At 51.1% G+C, this 26,332-nt stretch overlaps 1 protein-coding gene across 30 annotated transcripts in view; it reads right to left on the bottom strand.

Annotated features, from left to right (window-relative positions):
* Nucleotides 1-25,249, bottom strand: part of Ablim2 (actin binding LIM protein family member 2) — a 124,334-nt gene extending 99,085 nt beyond the window's left edge. For 24 of the 30 annotated variants that reach the window (XR_013111809.1, XM_076938385.1, XM_076938357.1 and 21 more), the window contains exon 1: nt 25,015-25,212. Coding sequence is in view for 27 of the 30 variants with exons in the window: in XM_076938385.1 (XP_076794500.1) it covers nt 25,015-25,051 (37 nt within the window). In the remaining 3 variants the exon portion in view is untranslated. Of the gene's footprint in view, nt 1-7,890; nt 7,990-25,014 lie in introns of those variants that run through there. The other 6 variants (XR_013111810.1, XM_076938378.1, XM_076938359.1 and 3 more) reach the window with 4 other exon arrangements.
* Between the last annotated feature and the right edge of the window lie 1,083 nt (nt 25,250-26,332).

Genomic DNA, 26,332 nt, shown 5'->3' with positions numbered 1-26,332 from the left:
ACAGGTCGCCACCTGCAGTGCGGAACTTCCTATCCCAACCCCCACAGCTGTCCTGGCAGAGGGGACAGGCTAAAACACAACATTTAAAGGGAAGAGATGAGCTGTTTACACACACCCAAAGTAGAACCTCCAACCCACCCCACCCAGACACTTCACCTACTCTCTATTCTCTCCCTCGTGCCAGCTCCCAAGGCTGCCGCCTGCACCAGAGAAGCACATAGGTACCAGTTCAGACCCACGTGAGCCTGATGTTTCTGGGAGAGAGACGTTTGCAGGAGGAAGCAAAGGTTTGTGTCATGGTGCAGTTCTGCTAGGGCATCTCTCTCCTGAGCTCTCCTGATGGACTGGGAAGTGCCCCACCCCAGGGGGCCCTTATTCTCATCTTCATGCTGTTCCCTACGATCTGACACTCCAGTGTCCCGATACCCACTGATCATAGCAATATCAGTGGTTGAGATTACAGCTGAGCATCCATGATCCAAGATGCTCAGGATCACAAATGTTTCCCATTTCTAACTTCCCAAAGTACTCAGACTTCCCGAAGTTTGCCTGAGCTCAGGATGTTTGTACATGCATAACGAGATCTCAGGATATTTGCATATGCATAATGGGGTTGCTAGGACCCTGGCCTAAGCCTCAGACTCATTAACCTCAGGTCTTTCTTCTGTAGACTGGAGGTAACTTGACATCATATTTTAAATAATTCTGTGCATGAAAATGAAGACTCGGGCTGTGGAATTTTCCATTTGTGACACAGTGCCGGAGCACCAAAAGTTCAGGGTTCGGAGCATTTTGAATTTTATATTTTCAGCTGAGGGATTCTCTAAGTAGACTAACATCTTCACTTTTGAACAAGTAAACTCAGGTGCCAGAAACAGGTACGACATATCAGAGATTTTCAGTGTGACTTTAAAGTAAACAAGACATCCATGCCTCTCCAAGGACAAGCAAACTTGGGACTGAAGGGGCAGGAGACCTTGCCTAGTTGCTGGTAAGGAATGTCACTCCTAAGTTCCCCAGCTCAGCTGTGTGCTGGATGTCTCCCTGGGAGACCCGAACTCTCTGTTACAGCCAGGAAACAGCTCACTGCTGTCTTCTCAGCCACCACAGCTTTGTCCTCGCCCAGCTGCCTTAGCTCTCTTATCCAGCACCCTGTGACCTTCGCCCAGAGACCTTTCCTCAGGGCCTGTCTGTCCATTTGTAAATTGGGGATGTGGCCCACCTAGGCTGCAGGAGGCTGAGAAGATGTGCTAGGACAGGGCTGGCCCTCAGGACAGGCTTTCCCTGCCAGTTCCTGACAATATCCAGGCCAGCTGGCCCCAAGCCCCATGAATAACAGGCATTGATTTTCCACAGTTACAGAGAGCAGAGGCCCCATGTCAATGAACGCCAGGACCATATTTCCCCTGGGACTCAGGGAGGACCCCACCTCCTCCCTGCCTTGTTGGTCACAGGCCATCAGATTGTCATTGGTCTGTGGCTGTACCACCCCCATGGCCATCCCTGGCCTCCTGGCTCTGTCTACCATCTGTCTTCCCTCTTCTAAGGACAACAATCAGACTAGACAGGGCCAACCTATTCCAGTCCAGCTTCAGGAACTCATATTGACTAGATATCTGCAGCAGGCTAAGGCTAGAAATTGGGGGTGTCTCTGCAGCATGTCCCTCCCTCCTAATACCCTTTTTCCCACTTTCATCAAGGTGACCATCAGGGTTGGATCAACCAGAGCTGACATCAGTATCCACATCACTCTCTCCTCACAGCTTACAGGGCATCCCATCCTCTCTGCCACCACAGACCTCAATCCCTGCCTTCCTGGCCTGGAACTCTCTGTACAAATGGCCATCTTGCGGGGGTGGAGGGGGGCATTCATGAGTCCTCTCAGATTAAGAGGAAACCCCTCAGCTCTGCAATTTGAAACAGCTCAGCATAAGCTATAAACCTCCCTTCAGTCCCATCCCCTTGCCTGTCCTCATGTTCCTTTGTTGTGTCCACCCTGGAGGCCAGCCCACCTGTGCTCATCTACACATCAACCTATGGGGCAGTGCACCATACAACTCCCCCGAGAGAGTAATGCCCAGGGCTCCTAAAACCAACAACTCTTGGCCTTAGTGGTACAACCCTGACGCTGGACATCGGAGCTCCTTGTGCAGATGTTCTTCTTACGCAGAACATGTACTATTGCTTTCAGCACCTTGGGAGGGCCTATGGAGCTAGGCATAATGCCACAGGCAGGATACGCATGGTCTCATCCTACACAGTCGTTCACAGGCTTGCAACCTGCCAGGCTGACTCTGGTCAGTATAGAATGGAAAGGGTAGGAGGTGAGCTCCCAGCTGCTTGAAGGTACAGGGTAAAGGGGCAGAGGATCTCTCTAGGTGATGAAGAGAGTCACACTAACCATCAGATGATAACAAGAAGGTGAAGAAAGCAAGAGCTGGTCCCCACAGAAGGGATGGAAGGGCCGAGAGGCCAGGAGACACAGAAGCAGGAGGAACCAGGGCAAGCTTTGAATGCAGAACAGAGGGGTCTCAGGTCCGCTGGTGGTCAAGGTAATCGAATGAATAACATATCTGAAGGGCTTGAGTCTTTACTCCCCCTTCAGAGGCCCTCTCCCTACCACACCCTGCCTGAGTCCAACAACAGCTCGCTTCAGGCAGGAAGCCACCACCCTGCTGCCCCTCAGTACACACCCTTCCCAGCTCCATGAGCCAGACTAAAACCAGAAGTGACTCCTCTCCCTGTGTGACAAGATGCAGTCCACTCGGCAGCTGCCATGACAACGCAGTCCACACTCCAGCTATCTCCTGAATCAACAAGAAAATGACAAGCAACTGGATGAAAGACAAAGGAGGAGAGGATGGGGAATCTAAAGGAGCAGGTAAAGGGCACTCGAGCCTAGGGCTGGGACAACAACAGGCCCGTCTCCCATCAGACTGCTGTCTTGCCTGGTTAGGGCATGGATAAAGCCCGAAGGCCACTGGCTGCTGCACATGAAATATAATTAGGCAAGCTCCAAATGGGATCAGGTACCACCAGAGCCCTGGCATCCAGCTTAGAAGCCAATGCCCAAGGAGCCACTCCTGACCCTTGGGTATGGAAAAAGGACCCTTGTGTCCTTTTCTGCATGGGTATAGACAGGACTACTCTTGGGAAGGGTGGCTCGGCAGAAGACATTCTTGTATAGCCATCCTACCTATAGGAGTGTCCTTCCCCTTCCATCTCCAGGTGCCTGCTGAGCCATTTGAGGGAAATTTTCACAGTAGCAGGGTGCACACAAGTGTGTGTACCTGAAGCCTGTGGTGCTCAGCCAGTGCAAGCCTCCAGACTCAGACCAACCTGTGCAGGACATGAGAAGCAAACAGGTCTGGACTCTTCAAGCACATCGGTGACATGAAGCAAAAGCAAAAAGACAGAAGGTTCTAGAATAAAGGACAGACGAAGGAGAAATATGACAGCCAGCCATGTTGTGAGCCTAGCCAGAATCTCCAGGGAATAAAAGGAAAACAGACCTAAGGACACCTGTGAATATTCTGCCCTGTGATGGAAGCTCACTCCCCAGTTAATAGTACCAAGGTGGTGGAAGATTCGTGCAGTGGGGCCCACAGGAAATGGGTGGATCATGGGGACTCTACCCTGGAAAGGATTGATGTGCACCTGATAGGATGGGCTGACTGAACCCCGGGAGACAGACGCTATCAGGAGCACAGGTTGCTATGACACCAGGCCATCCTGTGTGGCCAGATGCTAATGCATTTGACCAGCTTTAAGCTTCCTTTCTGCTTCACCACCACACTGCCACACAGCTGGGGCCCTCACCAGGTGCCAGCAAAGTGCCTCTCAGACCTTCCTGCTGAGGGAACCATGAACCAAATAAGTTGCCTTTCTGATCACAACAGAGAAGGGCAGACTGTAATAAATACATCAGCAGTCAGTATGTCCAATGAGACAGGTCACAGGGTATTTGCCATAATTTATTTTTATAATTTCTCTGCATGCTTAAAATCTTTTTCCAAAAATACCTATTTTGTCAAAGCTAGTGGAAAGCTGATGGAGCAGAAGCTAGCTCTGCTACGAATAAGATGGAGCCCAACTCACTTGCTTGCTCCTCAAAGGCCTCTCCAGGAACACAGATGGCACTGGAGCTCAGAACTGGCTTTAAAACTGTACAAACCTACCCCTTGCCTCAGTTTCCCCATCTGTCCTAGACTTGGAAAATATCCTTTGAAATTTGACTTCTTCGTTTGTCCTATAACCTCTAGGATCCTCGGCAAATGCGACCACCAACTCTCAACACATAGAAAGAGACAGATAGACAGACACACATGTAGACACACACACACAGACACATACACACATATGTGTGTGCACAGACACAGACAGACAGACAGACAGACATATAGACACATAGACATACTGACACAGGGACAGACACACAGACAAGCAGACACACACACATACACACAAACAGAGAGAGAGAGAGAGAGAGAGAGAGAGAGAGAGAAATAGGCACTCACAGAGACACAGACAGACAGACAGACAGACATAGACACATAGACATACTGACACAGGGACAGACACACACAGACAAGCAGACACACACACATACACACACACACAAAGAGAGAGAGAGAGAGGAAAGAGAGAGAAGGAGAGAGAGGGAGAGAGAGGAGAGAGAGAGGGGGGAGAGAGAGAGAGAGGGAGAGAGAGAGAGAGAAAGAAGAGAAATAGGCACTCACAGAGACACACACAGACAGGCAGACAGACATATAGACATACAGACACACTGACATACAGGGACAGACACACACAGACAGGTAGACACACACACACAGAGAGACAGGTGCAGACATACACAGACACACACAGACAGGCGCGCACGCGCGCGCACACACACACACACACACACACACACACACACGTCTGTGTCAGTGCTGGCCACTTGTGAGTTTTGGAGCTGGGACTGAGTGGTACAGGTCACTGGCTCAGCCAAGATCAGGCTGGAGAGCAGAACCAGTCTGTGCTGGGTGAACTAGCATGTGGTCGGAGTATGGCTGAAGCACATCACTGGCTGCTGCTGGACAGGAAATGCAACACAAACGAGGACAAAAGGAAGTAGGTATGCCAGAGCCCCAGTGCCCACCCTAGAGGCTGGTGCTTAGGCAAGCTGCCTCATCACCTGGCTTCAGATTTATCAATGACACCCTGGAACACTGCAACCCACAGGCTGCTGTGGAGAGGCAGACATGTTTCATCCATAGTAGAGCAGCATCCATGGTCAACCCCTGAGGACATTAAGCTAAGTCACCAAAGAACACAGATGGTATGGTTCCACTCCTAAGGGCCCCAGTGGAAAGAACTCATGCTGAGAGGAAGAAGAATGGTGAGGGCCAGGCCAAGGTGGGAAAGAGAGGTCTAGTCTCAAGAGCACCAGTTCCAGTTGGTTTTTATATGAGCACTCACTATGCACCCCTGGGGCTAACTATGTAGACCAGACTAGCCTGCAACTCACAGATATCCACCCGGGTGCTGGGATTTAAGGCATGCACCACCATGCATTATGGTCTTCCACTGTTTAGGATGGAAAGTTCTGAAGGTGGAAGACAATGATGCTTTTACTGACAGTGCACTCAGTGCCCCTGAGCCATACTCCTAAAATGGTTCAGTGGGTGACACAGTGCTGTACCTATAATTCCATGATTAAAACCAAACATAAAACCAACTGCAACCACTCTTGTACCTGGGGTAGTGAAGCACACCTGTGGTGGATGGGGCACTACAGAGACAACTAGAGAGATGCACCGTGCTACTCTGAGGTTTGTGGGTCAGCAATCCATCGTCCCCCAGAGAGCCTGGGCTTCCAGACAATATGGTGGCTACAGACTCTGATAACAATGTCCACTGTTCAAGACATGAAGGTGCTAGAGACAGGGCATGCAGGATATGGCACAAGGCACTTGTTCCTAAACCACTGAGCCACACCACATGGCACCAAACAGCATGGTCATGGCCCCAACTTGACTCTCTAGAGCCAGCAGCTGGTTTCTTAGCTCAGACCTCAGCCACCCATACTGCAGAGTGCTTATATGAATCCCCGAGTCTGCCATGCTGGGGTTGGCTATCATAGGCTGAACATCTTGAGATCTGTCCCCAAGGTGACTGTTGGGTGGACGACTTTGAGTAGTAAGAGGTTGGAGCCAGGCCTTCAGGATGGAATCAATGCCCTTATTAAAAACAAACAAACAAACAAACAAACAAAACACCTAGAGAACTTGGCAAGAGGGCATCAGCCAGGAACCCAGCATGGGTCCTTGTCAGACAGTCTGCCTGGGCCTTGGAGCTCTGGGTGGGGAGAACCCATGTTGGGTCTCCAGGCCCTCCTGCAGCCTGGTACTGCCATCTGCAGATGTTTGCACACTTGACCCAGTTCTGTGCAGCTATGTTCCCATAAGGTACTGGAGCCCCATCATGCCTCAGAACCTGAAGGATCAGGGCATCCACAGCTGGTGGAAGCATCCCCTTTTCAAGAGTGCCTGGTTAAGTGGATAGACAGAGAGGACTTGAGACAGACTCTAGACAGACAGACAGTATTGTGTCAGACAAGACAGAAGAGCAAGGGACAGCCAACAGCTGAGCCCTCCCTACCCTACTCCAGCACCCTCCCAGAAGAGCACAGCAGGGAGCCACCAGATGGGGAATCATGTGGGGGTGGGTGAAAGGGACAGGGAGGGAAGGGTACCCAAGACAGGGAACAGCCTGTGCAAAGGCGTGGCTGCGAAAAGCAAGAGAGACCTGAGTGGAAATCTCCAAAACTCAGCATGGTGGGGTCCAGGAATATGAGACGGTTATAGGAGGGGTTAGGGAGGGGCAGCTGGAAGGCAGCCCTCAGCCAAGCTACTGTAAGGCTGCCATCCCCAGAAACAATCCCATCTAGAGCCCAACAGTGCAGGTACCACAGAAAACAACATGGCAGTCCCCAGAATACCTAAGTATCATAAGACACAACAATTCTACTTCTGAGATATGCACAAAAATCAGGAATATCAAATAGGTATCCCATACCAAGTTCACTGTACCTGTGTAGTAACTACACCCAGCAGAAGCTACCCTGCATCCATCACCATGAACAAACACAATATTTGTTCAAACCATGAGCTCAGACCTCAAAGGGAAGGTCAGCCAGGCGTGATGGCACACTTCTGTAATATCAGCACTTAGAGGACTGAGGCAGGAAGATTACATCTTTCAGACCAGTTTGAGCTATACAGCAAGACTCTGTCTCAGGAGAAAGGACATTTTTCTATCTGCCACAAGATGAATGAAACTTGAGGACATTGTACTAGTGGGAAAAGCTACTTGTTGAGAGACAAACACAGGGGGATCCTTTCATATGAGATATTAAAGGCACACACCAAATACACGGAGACAGAACAGAGAATGCTGGGAGAGGCAGGGAGTAGGGCTGGGGTCAGTGAAGATACAGTTCAGATCAAGGAGATCTGGAGACGGATGACTTACAAATGACACCCAACTGAGCCCTTAAACATGGTTTAAATAGTAAATTTTATGTTGTACATATTTTACATTTAAAAAAATCAAATGTAACACACCAAAACAAAAGCTGCCCCCACCTGAAGACAGGCGAGAGTACGGCTGAGCTACACACAGCAAGGCACGGGCAGTGGAGTAGCACGGAGCAGGGACAGACCTGTTGTGGAAGGAGGTTTAATGCTGGTGAAAGGCCAGGGAATGGGGCTGTGAGGAGAGCAGGTGCAGTACCCAAGCCAGGGGAGGATCAGGGACCACCAAGAAAGGCTGGAGGAGGCACACTGTAGCAACCGTCCTCCTCGGGTAACAAGAACCCACATGCTCTTTCCAAAACAAACCTACCTCTTGAGTGCCTTGTCCACCTTCCTGGCCCTATGGTTGTAGTAAAGATGGAGGTGGGGAGAGCCTTGAGAACACTCGGGCATGGGCACAGCAACAGTGGAAGTCAGCCTCCTCAGAGAACACCACTCGGGCCAGCAGAGAAGACACCAGACTCCCCACCCTCCAGGGTCAAGGTTGTAGCCAAGGCAGCCAAGAGTTGCTTTGGAAGCAGAGGAGGGCTGAGCAACTGGGCCTTTAGAAACTCCACAATGGATAGCAGAGCCAGCAGCCCTGAGGGCTCCTCTCTGAGCTCACTTGGCATGAGCCCCGCCTCAGACAACAGCATCTCCCCTTAGTCTCCCGCTGCATGGCCTTGTCCTGTCCACACAAGCCACTCAAGTCCTAAGACTCCAGATGTCACAAAACATCAGAAGGTGGTGGGAAGGCCTGGGGACTTGGGCCTCTGATCCCAGCTTGGACTCTTTCTAGCCTTGTGCCCTTGGCTCTCTTCCCTCAACCCCTAGGGCCCTCCATGTTTCTGAGGATGTTCAGCAAAGTCTAATGGAGCTCCAGTCTCTGAGTGTTCTAAGTTGTGCACAGCCCTGTGCAAACGGAAGCTGTAATCATGGAGCATAAACCCACAGGCCCAGGCCCCAGACTCGACCTCCTCTAATTGCTGGCTTCTTCCTGCCCTGCAAACCACAGCCTCCCTGCAGAGTTCAGAGCTCTCACTGCAATTCATTTCTGTCCACCAGAGTTCATGGGTACCTGGGGAAATGGCTCTTGCCAGACATACACACAAGTGCGTTGATGTGGGTCAGGTGGCCGACTTCTGAACGATCCAGTCTCCCTAAGTGGGAGAAGAAGCTCTGTTCAGTGCCAGACCCTGGCTCTTAGCCAACAAAATGGAAAAGCAGAGGTAACTGGCCCCTCCCCTCAGCCTTGAACTGCTGCAGTCCCCGGAACATGATGGCCCCTCAGGATGCAGGTTCTGTCCCTCTCTAACTAACTCCCTTTTACAGAACTGAAAACAAGGGCTGGCGTTATCAGTCTCTAAGTAGTTCAGGCCCCTCCCTGTATCTCTGGCTCTCATGATCTGTCTGGCTCTGTACACCATGGACACCTGTCCCTAGCCAGGAACTCCCTTGGGGCAAGGGCTCTGCATTGTATGACTACTGCCATATACCCTAGCTGGGGACAACACAGAAGCCCCATCCCCAAACCCTCCATGCCCAGGAAGAACACCGGTGATGTGTTTACAGTGACCTTCTACCTACCGGTATGGAAGGCATGTGTCCCAGGACCCATCAGTCTTGAACCTGAAGGACCGAGTGTTGAGGCCATGGTTTCTACCTAAGCCTCGGAAGCTTGGCACTGTTCCCAGACTGCTTGCAGAGGCTGCAATGCTTGTGGCTAGCTGTTGGCTCCTGGCAACCCCGAGGCATGGCTGTGGTCATGACAGGGTCAGGGAAGGGATCCATAGTTTCCAACAAGAAGCCTTGTCCATTACCAGTCATGTAGCACTAGGCTCATGATCTCTTGCCCCAGCATGCCCCTCGATTGGCATGATCCCTTGCTGGAGCTGTGTGGAGCCCCTTGCCTACAATAGAGAGTCAGCCTGAGTGAACCCAATAAGACCTGCTGTGGGGTAGGGAGAGGGGATTGGGAGAAGACATAGGATGTGGCCTTGACACCTGTCCCCTTCCATGTGTAATGACAAATGCCCAGGTCCTCCCTTAGTCACACCAGCTCCTGGTACTGTCCTCTCCTCCCTCCGTGGCAGAACATCTTAAACAGGATGTTGCCATGTTAGTCCTTAATGCCAGATCAGCAGGCTCCTATGCAAAGGGGGAGGGGCTTGTGGAAAATGTGGATCCTGGACTGGCCCTCTGGATCAGCACAGCCTGGGGCCCAGGAATCTGCATTGCTGGTACTCAGAGTGTTTGGCTTCTTGTTTCCCTCCCCATCCACCCCTGCTTCAGGGTTGGGTCCTCACTAAACACAGCCTCACAGGAACCCCAGGACTGAGAAGTCTCATAGCATCACATACAAGTGTGGTACCACAAACACAAAAGACAGGGAGCACAAGAGGCAGACGGCACAAATGAAGCTACTTCAGGACATCCTCCTGCAAGGGACCCTTCTCCTACTCCTTCCTCAGGTTATAATTTGATGGTATACCACCTCCTCTAGGCAACATGCCAGGATTTCACTGAGGTCAGGTACTACCCACTGCCTCCTTGAGAAGTTCTTTCTCACCATGTGTAGTTAAAAGTTTCCCTGTCTTCCTCAAAGGATGGAGACTTCTGAGAGAGGAATGGCATCCTGGCCAGGGTTTGACACAGAAGTGACTCTGTCAGCATGTCTCAAGCCACTCTACCTGGTATGTTAGGGGCCAGTTGTCTTAAGGATGCTAGGGCAGGGTAGGGACTGCCTCTGCAGAAGGCTAAGCTCTGGAAGTCATTCTCCTGGTTTTTGCAGAAGGCTAAGGTCTGGGAGCCATGTCTTCTGGCATCTGTCACATCAGCAAATGTCATGTCCTTCTTAGGCACACAGATGGAAGTTATACCTATCTGGGTGCCCGCATTAGAGAAGTGCCCTGCTAGCTCAAACTGTCCCTGGTCCCAGATCTGAGCAGAGCCCTGCTGAGACCCACTGAGCCTCAGGGTGTCAGGGGCTTAGAGTCAGGAAAAGGAGATGGCCTAGCTTAGAACGGACCACCAGAGGGAAAGAGGCCCCAGAGCCCCTGGTATGGGACAAAAATCACCCCAAGATTCCAACTTATGGTCAGATGCACTTTCCAAGGGGCCAGCCATGGAGTGAGCCATAGGTCCCATTTCAGGTAAAAAGAAGGACACCTTTCCACAGTGAAGGTACCTTTCAGTGTATAATAGTACCACAATGTCCTTATCTCACAATGCTGAAGAACAGGCACCCCTGCCCCTGAGTGCTGACTCTGTCTGTGGAAAGGGGTGGCTGGAGCAGGGGAAGGATTATGGACAGAAAAATAGCTCAATGCTAAGTGTCATTAGGAAGGTTCCTCCTAAACTCAATATGCCCACCTGTAAAATGGGTGAACCCTTAGGGAGATGAGGCTGTTGCTTTGCTACCAATGGTTCCTATGCCATCAGCTCACAGGGCAGTTTGCTCCATCCATGAGAGAGATACTGTTAATTACTTCAAATAGGTACCCAGCCTACATTCCCCGTTTTATTCCATCAGAGCCCCCCAGCCCACGGGATGGTGCTGTCCATGTTCACCATGGGTCTCCCCTCCTCAGTAAATCCGATCTACAAACTCCCCCTCAGATGTGTCCCAGGAGCATCCGCTGGGTCACTCTAGACCCTATCAAGTTGATGGCCAATATTAACCATTACAGATGGTTTCTATCAGACACGGGGCCGACACCTTCACTGGCCTCAGAACTGGAAAAGCATTGTGGTAGTCACACATTCCTGGCCTGCAGGTCTGAACCCCACTGCCCAGCCCTCCCGTCACATGACCTTAGGCAGGCCACACTTCATGTCTAATTGGAGCACAATGCTTGCCAATGGGAGCAATGACATCACAGCAGTAGGATTTGTAAGGGTTGGAGGTCATGCTTGCACATGTCCCCAGAGTACCCAGGGCCCTCGGATGCTATAAAACACAGGCATTGATTGCTATGAGATAAAACAATGGCTCCCTGGGGACCTGCCCGGTCAGCAGCCAGGGTTTCTGAGGCTGCCACACCCGGGGTATATTTAGCTCTCTGCTGAGACACTGCCAGGTGTGAGCATTCCATCTGACCAAGGACACAGAATTTCAGAAGAGCAGTAATTTCTCATCAGCAACGTGAAATTTGCTCCTGTATGGAAGCCCCTCTTTCATTTATAACTGAAGATGAACTCATAACCAGAGATCACAACACACAAACATGTGGGTCCCTGGACGGGCAGCCTGCCAAGTGTCGCTCAGAGCGTGCATTCTGTAGTGAGTGCAGACTACCAGCCATTGGTAGGGAAGCCAATGGCTGCTCTCTAGGCGAACATCCTTGAGACCAGCCTGAGCAAAGCCATCACTCACACAGCCTTGAAATGAATCAGCTCTGAGAACCCAAGAAGCAACAAGATAGGAATAAAGGGCGCGTTCTCATCATACCTTTACGTCTTGATGAATTTCCCTCTGACATGCTTGTTGTAAACACCTTTCTAAGACAGCACTGTATACAAACATGCATCCTGAATTCTGCACCTATTGCTGACACTGATGCTCAGTCTATTAATCCTTCAGCATCATTTTAATAAGTGTATAATATTCCATCCTTAATCAGAAGTTCTCAGAGTGGTCCAGAGATTCCTAGTAGTCCCCAAGAAGCTGTTGGGGCTTATTGAGGTCAAGACCATTTTGCTACTAAGACTAGAATGTTCTGGACATCGTTTGATGCTATGGTTTAGATACTATGGTGGTTTGAATGGAATGGCTCCTTAGGTTTATAGGGAGTCACAATTGGAAGGTGTGTGTGGCCCTGCTGGAGTAGGTGTAGCTTTGTTGGAGGCAATGTGTCACGAGAGGTGGGTTTTGAGGTTTCAGAAGCTCAAGCCAGGCCTAGTGAATCACTACCTCTTCCTACTGCCTGGAGATCCAGATGTATAACTCTCAGCTACTTCACCAGCACTATGTCTGTCCGCAGGCTGCCATGCTTCCTGCCATGGTGATAAAGGACTAAACCTCTGAAACTGTAAGCTAGCACCCATTAAATGTCATCCTTTATAATAGTTACTGTGGTCCAGCAATAAAACCTTAGCTAAGACAGATACTGACTGTTCTCAAAAGGAGTATATGTAGAAGGTTTGACCACCAGGGTGGCCCTACGGGGAGGAGGAGTCTCATGAGATGCAGCCTAGAGGGAGGTCCTTGGATCACTGGGGTTGATCGCCTGTCTTCATTTCATGTCCTGTCAATGTGATGAAATACTCTGACAAAAGCAACTTAAGAATTTACTTTTGTTCCCAGCTCAAGGCACAGTCCGTCCCCGCAGGAGGTCAAGGCAGCAGGAGCTTGACCACGATTAAGAAACAGAGAGATGAGCAAACGTTAGTGCTCAGCTCACTTTCTCCATTTTACACAGTCCAGGTCATCCCTGTCTAAGGTGGGTCTTCCCACCTTCAGTGGCACAGACGATCCCCCACAGGCCCACGTCCTGGGTGATTTTAGATAATTAACAGTAACCATCCCAGCCTCTGAAGCAGACAGTGAGGTCCCAACCTCTCTGCTTCCTCTTGCTTCACACCTGTGAGGTGAGCAGTTTCTCTGCCACGCATGCCCAACCATCAAGAACATCAGGAGACAAAAAACAGTGGATCTGCCCAATGAGTGACTGGTACTTCTGAAACTCCAGATCCAACAGGTACCTTCTTCTATTCATAAGTTAAACGTCCTTGGGTATTTTGTGACAGCAACAGAAAGCTAACAGAAGATTGTATTCGAAGCTACTGACTATAACTGTGCTAAGGCAGGGAAAGAGCATATGAGCAGAGCAAGGGGTTTGGGGGCATCTGAAGGAACAGGCTAGAGGAGATCATGCAAGCTGTTGGAGAAGTTCAGAGAGACATCCTGGGGAGCTCAGAAGATCAGGGTGCTGCAGAAAATTGCACAGTGGAGTCTCTGCTGAGGACGATTCAGATAGAATGGGGATTCTACCCAGAACTGGACAAGTGGTCTCTCTTGCTATATCCCAGTAAGAAGTATGGCTGTATTTTTCAATGTCTGACAGTATGTGAGAGGGCAGGCTAGTTTATCTGACAGAAACCATATCATGGCAACACAATGGTCAGACTTTGGCATGGGCATCACTACTGAAGTGTGGACACTGCTGGCTGCATTTAGCCAGATTTACAATAAGAATGAGGAGCAAAGAGGAGCAAAGCAGAGAAATTTGGAAAGTTCAGCTTGGGCAGAGGAGCCTGCGTCAAATTTTAGCTAGAGAGTGTGGCTGCTAACTCCCAGGCACATGATGCTCAGGGTTTCTGAGAGACAGGCAAGTGCCTGCAGAGATACCACAGGCATAGAGACCAGAAACAAACAAGGCAAATCGGTCTCAGAGAACTTCCAGGACAAAATGCTTTCTTGAAAGGGAACCAGGGTGTCCTGTGTGTCCCAGCCCACCTAAGTTGGGCCAACAAGGCACCCAGAAGCCATTGCAGCAGCTGTGGTCCAAGCCAGCCCTGAAACAACCCCTTCGGCTCACAGATCTTGGACTGTCTATGGGATGCTGGCTTCGCAGAGGTGCAGAATATGGGGTTATGGGTCAGGATGGCTTTCATTGGCATGACAAAAGAAGGCCCAAAAGGCCAGGCCAAAACTATAGAACTAGAATTCTTGCAAACAGCCCCAGTAGATGCTGAGGAAAGTTGCAGATAACATATAAAACCATTGGAGAGAGGCTGTAGGTTACAGCCAACAAGACTGAAGTGGTAGAATTGCCTAAGCCCTTGGGAGTGGGAGAGGGACTGCATCCTTCTACAGTCTACCTCAGGTGCTGGCCATGAAGATTTAGGGTTTCATGTCTGTCCTGCTGTGCTTGGGTCTTGCATTGGCCAATATCTCCCAGTTTCCTATTCTTAAATTTCAAATAAGAATGATTATCTCAGAAAGTATAAATTTCTTTAATTTTTTTTAAACGGGGGCTCACAGCTTAGACTTTTTGAGTCTCAGAAGCCTTGAACTTAGACTTTTTGTTTGTTTGGTTTTGTTGTTTTTATTTTGAATTTGGACTTCCAAGAAGCAGTGGGGCAGGAGAGACATGTTGGGTCTTGGGAATGGAGGGGTGCAGTCTGTGCCCTGAGATGGATATGATGCTTTTCATCATGAACAATACAATAATTTGTTTTTTTTTTTTTTAATTTCCCTAGGGCCCCAGTAAGGAAGGCTAGGTCCTCAGGTAGCATTATTGGGAAGTGGTGGCATAATCTTTAGGAGGTGTGGCCACTGGGTGTGTGTCCTCTAAGCACACAGTGGGGCCCCAGCCTCTTTCTCATCCTCCTTTGCTTTTCTGCCAGGAGCTGAGCAGAATTACTCTGCCATGTGTCCCTCACTCCCACCCCCCAGCGGAGGCCTGAGAGCCTGGGAGGCCTGGGAGCCCTGTGGAGGAGAGATCACAGAAACATTTTCTGTTTATAAGTGATTGCCCCAGGTCCTTTCGGTTGGTGACAGGAGCTGACAGCCACCCTCACTGTCTCCAGACTGTGTTGCAGAGACCGCACATGTGATCTCATAATCAACTGATCATGGATCCAGACATCAGAGTCTGGTCACTGTGAATCCAGGTGCTAACAAGATTCACAAACTTGCAGAGCAGCTCCACACTCGTTAACTGTGCTCCTGGGTTCACACAAGAGCAGTTTATTACACTTTTAATTTAACAACTTTAAAAAATTCTGTATTTTAATTTCTAGCTTAGCAAATATCCTTAAGTGCAGCCCACATAAAAGCACCTAAAGCTGGCTCCTAGGCCCGGAGGCTGGGGAGATCCTGCTGGAACAGACATGGGCTTTCCTGGCCTGTGATCTCTGCCTAGATTAATCAGTGGATGACATAGCCCTCCCTCTATTGTGGCTTCTGATGCCCAGCCTCCAGCCATACTCAGAGCAACACCTTGGCAGCATCTCCCAAGGCAGCATCCTGATCTCAGGAGTCCTGAGTACTTAAGGCTCAGTATGTTTCCCTAACTGCTTCTAAGAGACAGCCCTGTCCCCCAGCTATCGAAATGGCAAGCTCAGAGTGTTTACATTTAGTGAAATTAGAGAAACAGTCTTTACCCTATGAAAAGTTATCCTTACATTCTCAGACTATAGGTATAAATAAGTGTCCACCCCCAACCACAGAATATTCCAGAAGCTGTATTGACTGATTAAGGATCTTCAGAAGATGTCATTTTTCTCCTCAAAATACCTGGAAATATGATACTCATGTGGGTAGTAGGGTTTTGTGGTGTGATTAAGGTACCATGAAGTTAAAATCCATGTCACCCAGGATTGTCTGGGTGACATGCCAGCTGTCCTTATGAGAAAGAAGCAGAGGGGATTTACACAAGCAGGTCACCATGGGAAGATGGAAGACATGGTTGCAGGCCTGGTTTTAGAGATTGAACTGATGCAGCTACAAGCCATGAAATGCAGACAGCCACCAAAGCAGGACCAGGCATGTATTAACTATGTTAGAGACTGTGAGAGGCACAGCTACGCACCAACATCAGCCAGGCTTGACCACTGGTCTCCCAGGACACATCTATGCTATCCTAATCCTCCATAGGGTTACAGGGACAACAACCAGAGCACTCCCCTGGGCCTTGGTTCTGTGCTACATTTTACAGATGACAAGGAAGGCCCTGACTACAGATCATCTCTCAATGCCACCAGCATCTAGCGCCAGCCAGGTCTCACATTCAAGAGAGGACACAAACAGCCTCAAACCCAAGGGGCTCCTGGATGAGAAACAAGATTGTTCCCAGCTCCAGCTGTGCCTCATCTCACCCTGGCAACACAAAGCTGCAGTGAAGAATTTCATGTGGCTTCTATTCTCAGAGGTGCCAGGGACACATTCAGCCCCACACGGGTGTCAAAAGAGCTTCCTGGAAGAATGATGTTCAAATGGACACTATGGATGTGGAGTAGTTGAACTCTATTAAAACAAGATTGATTCCTGTCCCCCCCCGGGGGAAATAGTTTGGGGTGGCTGTGAAGGAGGACTGGGGGAGGGCATCCAACATCCTGTGGCTCATGACCCTTCCTCCATATTTGGAGCCAGCAGCCCAGAAGGTCCCCTCCTGGCTCTGTTCTGGTTGTCCCTTTTCCATCTCTTCTGACCTGCCTCTCACCAATGAAGACCCACCTGGGTAACCTAGAATCACGTCCCCACGGCAGGGCCCTCATTTACTCACATCTGAACACTCCCTCTGCCCATGTAAAGCTGACACAGTGACAAGTTCCAAAAATTAGGACAGAAGGCCCCTGGGAGCCAGGATCCAGCCCTCACATTATCTGCGAAGAAGCATATCAGAGAGGGTCAGTAGCAGCCCTGGGTTGCACAGCAGACAGGACCTGACCTGAGTTCTCAGCAGGGAAGTCCATGGGTTCACAGCTAAGGAAGAAGGCAATGGTATGACAGAGTGGGAGGCTTTGTGGTCATGTGCAGCTGGAGCAGGCCAGAACGTCAATGGAAAAGTAGGCAAAGTCTAGACTGGGGTGGGGTAGGGGGCAGGAAGAAGGCAAGCAGGGCCAGCAGTGAAGACAGGAGTTGTGACTAAAGATTTCCAGAACATCCTGGAACAGCTCTGAGCTTAAGTAGGGCCAGAGTTTGATTCCTGGAACAATGGAAGCTTCAACCAGGATGAGGCTAGACCAAACTTAGGCTCTGCCAGAGATACTAGGTGGCAACACCCTCAAGGTGACTTTTCCCCTTACTCATCCCCCTCCCCTCTTCCTTCTCTCTTTATTCTTCATCCATTTCCCCCTCCTTCCTTCCTTCCTTCCTTCCTTCCTTCCTTCCTTTCTTCCTTCCTTCCTTTCTTCCTCCTTCCTCCTCTTCCTTCTCCTCTCCTCTGCCATGTCCTCCCCCCTAGTGTAAGTCTTTCACCTGTCCCTTCTCCCTTCCCCTCCCCCTGCCCGTTCTCCCAGCACACTGCCCTGCATACCTACACCCATACCTTCCTTCATCTCTGCGAGTTTTGCTCCCTGAACCCAGGACAGTGTGGGATTTAAGCTCCCCAAACCAGCCCTGTTCCTAGAGCAGTCACAGTCCAGGACAGACAACGGTTCTCAACCTGTCAGTCATGACCCTTTCACAGGGGTCACCTAAGATCATTGGAAAACACAGATATTTACAGTATGCTTCATAACAGGAGCAAAATTACAGTAACAAATAGCAATAAGAGTAGTGTTATGGTTGGGGTCACCACAGTGTGAGGAATTGTATTAAAGGGTCACAGTGTTGGGAAGGGTGAGAATCACTGGGCTAGGACAAACACCCCATCTTCCTCCTGGGACCGTGAAGATATCAATGTGTCCCTAGGGTGCTGTAGAAGAATCAACCCTGTCACCATCACCTGTGGTAATGTGATGCCCCCCCTTCCCAAGGCCCTTTCTGCCTCTTCCCTAACATTCTTTCCCTCCAGCTTTCTAGGGTCCCCTCCTAGTTAACCAGAAGCACCACTTCCCTCCTGTACCCACCTATAACTGAAGCCAAGACAACTAAGGACAAAGAACTAGGATGTCACACATCATCTTGGCGACAATGAAGGCAGTCCTTAGGGATCTGCTTTGCTGGCATCTTGTGCCTACAAAAGCACCAATGGAAGAGAGGGCTCGAAGGTGTCATTTGCCATGTCAGATCCTGAAAGTCTCAGAGTGGCATATGTATTCTGAGTGATAGAGGTGCCAAGTATGAGGCAGGACACTAGTTTACCCATTCACTCTTCCAGAACAGGTGTCAAGGAGCCACCTCCCCTGTCAGGAACACTCTAAGAGGCTTGGAAGCTCTGAGAAGGATTCTGAGGCCTGCTGCATCCTGAGGACAGACTCCTGCAAGCTCTCTGCCAGCAGGCTGCCTCACTGTCTCTCCCTGCTGCTGTGTATCAAGACCCCAAGGCCTAGAAAGCTCAACTCAGGAGACGTGACTCAACACAGCCTTTGCCTCTGAGGATAAGCTGATGCACTGACTGGGAACTCCCTAGAGATCAGAGATGTAAACATGTGTGGGGTGGTTCTGGGCCAAGAAGCAATAAAAAGAAAGGCATGTGGCAAAATGGCTTAGAAGGTAAGCTGACTTCACGCAGAGGACAAGTTTGGGTGTCCTGAGTGGTGCATGGTGCTCCAGATGTTCCTACACTCCTGCTTCCAAGAACCTGCCAGGTCTTGACAACCCCCCGGAAGCCGGTGCTAGCTGCTAACTCTGTCTCACAGGTGGGCAAACTGTAGCCAAGAGCAATTTAACAATGGGGCTGAAGTCCCACTGTGCCAAGGGGCTCTTATGCTCTCCACAGAGTAAAGACTGCCCTTACAGACTGGGAACTCTGTAGCCATGGAGCAGGTGGCATGAGACCCCTGATATAGCATCCACACAGTACCTGCTTGGGACACAGTTCACCACCAGCCAAAAGCCCCCAGGTGGAAAGTGTCTAGGACCAGTCACCGTGCTGAGCCAGACAGCAGAAGTGAGGGTCTCAGAATGAAAGCCCACCCCACACCTGCCCCGAAAGGCAGTTACTGTGCATGCAATTCAGGTGTCTCCTCCCTGTCAGACTCTTGGGTCCCTCCACTTCTGGATCCTAATCCTAACTAAAAGCATGAAAGCCAAAACACTTCCCCAGAAGGTGACATGGTAAAGATGTCAGATGAGAAACGCTGGCAGCACATTTACCTGAAATGATATCAGCCACAGAAACAGATGTCATGGTTAGGCAGGACCACATGCTCCAAGGTGACCCTGTTATTGCACACAAGTACGCTAAGTCACAAGAAGGAACAATAACTTGCCCCTGGCAGAGCAGGACATTAGAAACCAGAAGAGACCTGGGTATAATGACTGCAGATTCTGGAGGCCAAAGGCCTGCATGCATGCTGTGGGTATCTGAGACAGGGGTCAATGTTGAACCTGGAGTCAGGGTTACCTATAGGGAGGCATGTGAGCTGCTCATTGTAAGAATTCCTCCCTGTGATCAGAGCTGTCGAAGTGTGGAGCAGTGACTCCAGGGAGAGACTTCACAGAAGGCGGAGGAGGCCACTGGAGGTGTGCGCCAGCAAGCCCTGAAGCTGGGAAGTTGGAGCAAAGCTCTCTGGCTCAGGTGAGAAGACAGAGAAGCTCTGAGGTAATGCTCCGGGGTCAGACCTATGCACACAAAACAGGCATCCACACATCACCAGGCAACAGAAGCTTCCCCAGCAGTTGGCCAGAGCACCCAGGTGGAGAAGGGCCAGACACAATCCACTTCATCAGGAAGAAGCAGGGCAGCTGGGGCTGTGCCAGCCTCTCCGGAGTTCAAATGCCAGCTCCTCCACTTACCAATTTTGTGACACCAGGTAACTGCTGGTACCTGCAAGGCCTCGGTTTCCCCTCTGTGCGGGAGAACCCCAGCACTAGACATGTAAGGTATGAGGAGGCTACGAGAGAAAGCAGATCCCTGGTCTGGCCCGAGGCCCTGAGGAAGCGCCCGTGAGCATAGTTACTGAGGTGACATATAAGCCTGTCTGTCCTACCCGGGTGCTGCGGATACCCTAGAAGCCCTGAGCTGTGTGGTGGTGGAAATATTCCCGGAGTAAACAGAGATGAGGCACTCGAGTTACCCTGCCAGGGACCAGCAGCCTCAAGGCTCTGCAGCAACTTGGTTGTAGCCCAGTGTGCTTGAAGCAGCCTAGAAGCCCCCATCACAGCACATGGTAGTGACTAAATCCGGGAGCTGGCACTGCCTGTCACAATATCTTCCTGCTGTGGCTTTTTTACCTGCTCTTTGAGGCTCTGCCAGGCAGCTGGCAGTGGTACTGCGGGCCTAGTACCCTTGGTCCCCCAAGACTCTGACACATGGTCAGGAAAATATAGAGGACAGCAGAGGCAAGAAGCCAGCCAGCCCAGGAGCCCCGATCCCAGGGACAGTCTTCCCACACCTCCTCTGAGGCTCGTACAGCCCACAGGAAAGTACAAGGAAGGGCTCAAGGCGTCCATGCAGAGAACAGCACAGACTCTAGATCAGGGTGGGCATGGGGCCAGCATCCATGTCTCCCAACAGCTGCCAGTGTCAGCAACTGTGGCTCGGACTGGCTCTGAGAATAGACAGTGGCCCCTTTTAAAGGGCCAGTGACAGGACAGGGCCTTTCTTGGGACTCACCTTCCTCCCTCTCCCCTGCTCAGAGCTCTACAGTGTGTTGGGCAGGTGGTTTAGGAACACTTAAAGGGGTCACAGGACACTCTCTTTCCTGGGATATCAATGGACTTCCCAAGAGTTCATCAACTTTAAACCTGATTCTAGAAAATACCAAGCTACCTCATTATCAAAAACTTAATTTGGGGTAGCTAGCTTAGAAATTAACATTGGTCATAGGAAAAAAAGGTCAGGCTGGGGATACAGGGCATACGGAACCAAAGACTGCCAGTCTATGATCCTCAGAATCCTGGCCAGATGTGACTCCTGACACATTTCATTGTTAGAGGACTTCCTCTCTGTTACACCTGACCCACAGTGGGGTTGTTAGAGGAGATGGGACACTGTGCCTTCCTGTGCTTGCTTGGTTCTACCCAGCCGTGTAAGCAGTTGGAAGGGATCCGAGGATGCTAAGGATGTACTCACCCCAACACAGGACAAGGAGGCCTAGAGAAGGACAGGCACCCATCCAGAGTCAAGGAAAGTACTTTGTGCAGCCAGAAGCAGCCTGACATTCTAATGATGCCTCTATGCACTCTGTGTGAAGGGCAGTGATTCCTACAGTATGGAACGTCCCCTTTCCCTGCATCACCATTCCCAGAACCAAAACAACTCTGCATATCATTACAGAGAAGAGCAGGCAGTAAGTGGCCATCTCAGACGCTGCCTCAGCCACGCCGGCCCGCCATTTTCCTGCTGAAGCTTTCTTCCTTGTGTGGCAGAGCTGAGATCACAAGGGGATGCACCATTTCACACTCCACTGCTACTTTTTATTTATTTTATTTTATTTTTTATGTATACAAGTGTTTTGTCTGCATGTATGCCTGTGTACTACTTATGTGCCTGGTGTCTGAGGAGGCCAGAAGGGGGCATCAGATCCCCCTGGAACTGAAGTTACAGACAGTTATAAGCCACGGAGTGGCTGCTGGGAATCAAACCCTCAGCCTTGGGAAGAGCACCAGTGTTCTTAACCATTTAGCCATCTCTCCAGCTCCCTTCCCTCTGCTGTTTCTTAGTGAAATTGGTTTCCTTAACATTTTCTGCTAACACTGAGAGGCCATCGTATATCGATTGTTAATGCCTTCCACACCCACCTAGGATGCATGTTTCAAGAAACTGATAATTTCCTCAAGTTCTCATTTGCTGCAGTCTCGGAGCCTAGAGCATCACAGACACACAGTAGGCACTTAGTAAATATTTCCAAGTATGATGACCAGCATTCTTTGTTTCCCACCATGGCTGGTGACCTGCTCTGCTATGTTACTGGTACTCAAGCAGACAGACAGCTTGTGGTCACATGCTGCCCACTCCTGGGCTAGGAGGAGTGAGTGCCACATTCCAAGTGTATTAGAATACCAGGCTGCTTCTGGATGCACAAAGTACTTCCCTTGACCCTGGATGGCTGCCTGTCCTTCTCCAGGCCCTGATGTCCTGTGTGGGTGGATACATCCGGAGCATCCTCGGGTCCCTTCCAGCTGCTTACACAGCAGCCACGGGAGTAAAAGGTGGCTGAGCCAGGTTCCCAGTCCTTCACCTGTTATGAGCAGAATCCTCACAGTGCGCTCCTGACCCCAGCACCTTAGACAGGGCTTTGACAGAGGTCATCAGGATGAAATGAGGTCACTTATGTACCCTCATCTAATCAGCATGGCATCCTTAGAAGAGGAGGATTGCAAGACACAGACACACAGAGGGACAACTCTGTGAGGACACAGGAAGGGGATGCTATCTACAAGCCAAGGAGAAAGAAATCAGTCTGGAGATGCCTTGATCTTGGTTGTTTTGGCTCCAGGATTATCCAAAAATAGATTTCTCTCATAAAGCCCCCTGGTCTGTGGAACTTAGTTACAGAATAATACACACACACACACACCCCTCTACCTCAGTTCAGTCAGGCTTATAGCCACCTAGGCTTAGCAAGTACACAGGCCTTACTCGAGACCCAGTGCATAGTGGCAGAGCCAGCATGGGGTCCATCATATCCATTCCTGGTTCCCAGCCCCCTTGTCTCACTGTGGCCGCAAGAGCTGCAGTGCAGACTCACTCCCAACACCACCTTACAATCTCACTTTACACTGCACATATAACTATAGAGATTGCCTCCATACATCTGGGGAAACTGAGGCACAGAGAACAGCATGACTAGTACTCTGGATTCAGAACAAGACCATATGCCATGGATAAGCATCTCCTTCTGCCTTGCTGTGGCATTCTGTAAGCCTTTCCATGGTCACTTGAAATCAACAGGCCACCACAGCCATGGTGGCATCCACAGGCCTCAGCGCCACACCAGACCTAGCATGGAGCAGCACTGTGCTGTCATACCCCAGCAGCACCTACTCTGTCCTCACAATCGGGAAGGAACTTCTGGCCAAAGACATAGTACAGGTTGTCAGGGGCTCCCATCACTTGCCCATTTGGGTATGGATAAAACCAGTATCACTCCCTGACACTTGTCTGTGCCAGGTTCCAGAATGATGCCAGCCATTCCTGGGGTGGGACAGTGGAGTCTTTCCCTGTTGACAATGAAAGCTCCTGGCCTGCCATATATACACAGCAGCCACACACTGGGACCCATGTGCCTCTGCTCACTCTCCTCCTGTAGATGAGGGTGAATCTCTGCTGTGCAAATACTAGGCTGACCAAAGCTAAGACATGATCCACAGGTGGGCCAGACAACACTTGTGTTCTATTTCTAAATGGAGCCCAGAGCACCCAGCAACAACGACCATCCACACTCCTGAGGGGCTGCAGCGTGCAGGGTTTCCCTGTTTAGAGGAGAACCAAAGTTCCAGGTGAACAGGCCAAGACTGGGAAGGTATCCCAGTGCAAAGACCATCAGATGCACACCATAGTTCAAAACCCAGTCTTCTTGCCATGACAATCCCAGCCCTCCTCCCCTGGGGACAAAAACTACAAATGCAAGGAGTGGGCACCTGTGCTCCCTCTGAGGGCTCCTGATTACAGGAGAACCAGAGGTATCAATTATGGTCTGAAAGCATGAAATTAACCCCCACACACCCAGCCATTATCCCCACCGCCATCAGATAAATGTCTGGAGGTCCTGCCAAGTCTGAGGATGCCCTCGCCTTACACCCACAGGTAACAGGTCGGCCATCTCAGGAGGGATTCCGCCTCCCATACCACTTGCTCTCAGTTACTCTCAACATCCACTGTAGAAGTCCCTCCCGCCTTGGCTAGGAAGGAGAGGGGACAGTCCCCTTGGTGGAGGTACTCCAGGCTGGGAGCTGACAGGCTGGGAGCTGTCCCCAAGCTCATTCCCTCTCTGTCCACTTTCTCCTACAGGAAGCTACTGTACCCATTAGTTTATGCAATGTAGCCAAGGGCTGTGTGCTGTCTGTAGCAACTTCAGCTTGGAGAGGAAGCATGCTGAAGTCAGGGAACCTTGGATTCAAATCTCTATCAGAGCTCAAGTCATTGAAGTCTGGTCATCCCACAGCTCCTGAAAATGGAGGCCAGCTCCTCTCTCCTAAGGAATGAAAGGATCAACCCTTTCTGCAAGCCGAACTCTTGAGGCTATCAGATGGGTGCATTCTGAGGTGATGTACAGATGCTCACTGAGCCAAGGCCTTCCAGCTCTAGATCTCAGTTTCCCTCTGAGCACAGACGCTGCTGGATTGCAGGGACATGGGATTTTCCAGCATCACACAGAGGCGGTCAGATCCCTGTGAGTGGGTGCGGCGAGAGAGGTAGGGCTGAGACGACTGAAGGGCTAGAAGGACAACAGCGCACAGACGGCCCCGGGACTGACACACATACAGACTCTGGCACTCAGATCTGCAACGGCAAACCTGGGGAGCTCAGGGTCTGCCAGACGCCACCACCCAGACTCTGCGGGAACCGCGCAAGGGCGGAGTCCCCTGCTGCAAAGCTCCGCCTGTCATCACACCTCTCTCCACGGTTAGGACTGCGGTGACCCAGGGCCCCTTACCGGGACCCGGATCCCTTTACTGAAGCAACCTGGGACCCCCCATGAGAAGCAAGGAGTGACGCCCGGCAGACAGCTCTGCGCAGACACCCTAGCTGGCACGGTGGGAAGGGATTCCGGCATATGCCGCTCTGCGCCCCCGGTTCAGAGACAGAGGCTGCAGGCCGGCCTTTCGGGGCTGCACACCCTGGGGGAAAAAAAGTTGGGTGGAGCCGCTGGGCTCAGGAATTTGCTAAAGGAATTGGCTACGCACTGCAGGTGTGTACCCAGTTCTCGAGACCCTACTGGGGTTGCAGCTACGAACCTGCGGATCCCCGGTCGCAGCTCTCACCTGCACTCATGTCAGCGGCAGCTCCCAGTAGGGTGGTCCCCGCGCTGAGACAGCCCGAGGACAGGGCCGGCAGGTGCGGCGCTGGCACGATCCTCAACACGCTTGAGGCCAGCGGCTCAGCGCACACAGCACCCGCTGCCCGCAGCGCCACCGCAGCTCGGGGCTCCCGCCCCGCCCCTTTGCCCCGCCCCTTAGCTAGGCCCCTCCCCTTGTCGAGCCGCGGGTGGGTCGCATCCTGGGAAGTGTAGGCGCCATGCCCCCGCCGCCCGCCTGCGCGCCACCGCAGTTGGATGTGAGGACTACAAGTCCCGGCAGGCTGTATGTTCCGCTCAGGCGCAGACTGGTAGTAGCGCAGGTACCCTCCTGCACCTGCTCGAGAGCTCTGCAAACCTGTCACCAGGGTCTAAGCAAGATGTGTAGGACTGTAGCTCATCTCAGCACTGGAATCTCAAAGAAGCAGGCTCAAGAAAAAGCGATCTTGGAGCAACTCTACAAGAGTGATGGAAGGTCTCAGCAGCAGACCTTCCCTTCCTTCCCAGTTCACAGAAAAAGGAAAACTGAAGCGGACGGGGAGAAGAGAGAGAGCGAAGCAGGAACAGGATTTAATGACACACACACCGGGCGAAGTCTGAATGGGTTGGGATCCAGACTCGGGTGTCTAGACTCCAAGCGATACTGTAGGCAACCTCGCCTTATGCCCCAGACGTCGCTCTTACGATTCGGCTGACGCTAGGCGGTGCACGCTGAGGAGTTACTGGCACATCCTGCCCTCTCGCCATCCTGTCCACACTGTAATCGATTCCCTTGTGACGTCAGGCGTCCAGCGTAGGGCGTGGAAACACAGACTGAAAGGAAAGTCGGCATAGGGAGTCGCAGGTGGATCCTGCCTCGTGTCGGTGGTGACAACAGGTGGGCACAAGAGACTGGAAGGAGACAGCCTAGAAAGATGAGAGAGCACGGGTGCGCAGGGCCCAGAACTAGAACATACAGGATCTGGCACTGCATGAAGAGACACAGGCCAGGGACGTTTGATCCGGGTCAGGGCTGTTCCAAGTACTACTGAGGCAGAAGCAGAAATTCCTCCTCAGTGATCAGTATTGTCCATCTATTTCGAAGGGGACCAGGAAGCCAAAGGCTCTGGTAAAGAGCAGAAGCCCCGAGGGAGCAGCCCATTCCTTTACATCCTGTAAACCAAGAGACTTTGCTGGCAGCTGTACTTGCAGCCCCAGGTGTCCACAACAGAACAGGGCTGCTTCTGGGATCTCTTGCCCAGAATACTTGCTGATGGAGA

The sequence above is a fragment of the Arvicanthis niloticus genome, chromosome 7 (assembly GCF_011762505.2).
Source record: "Arvicanthis niloticus isolate mArvNil1 chromosome 7, mArvNil1.pat.X, whole genome shotgun sequence".
Taxonomy (NCBI): domain Eukaryota; kingdom Metazoa; phylum Chordata; class Mammalia; order Rodentia; family Muridae; genus Arvicanthis; species Arvicanthis niloticus.
The sequence above is the reverse complement of the archived record's forward strand: the minus strand, read 5'-3'. Positions and strand labels throughout refer to the sequence as shown.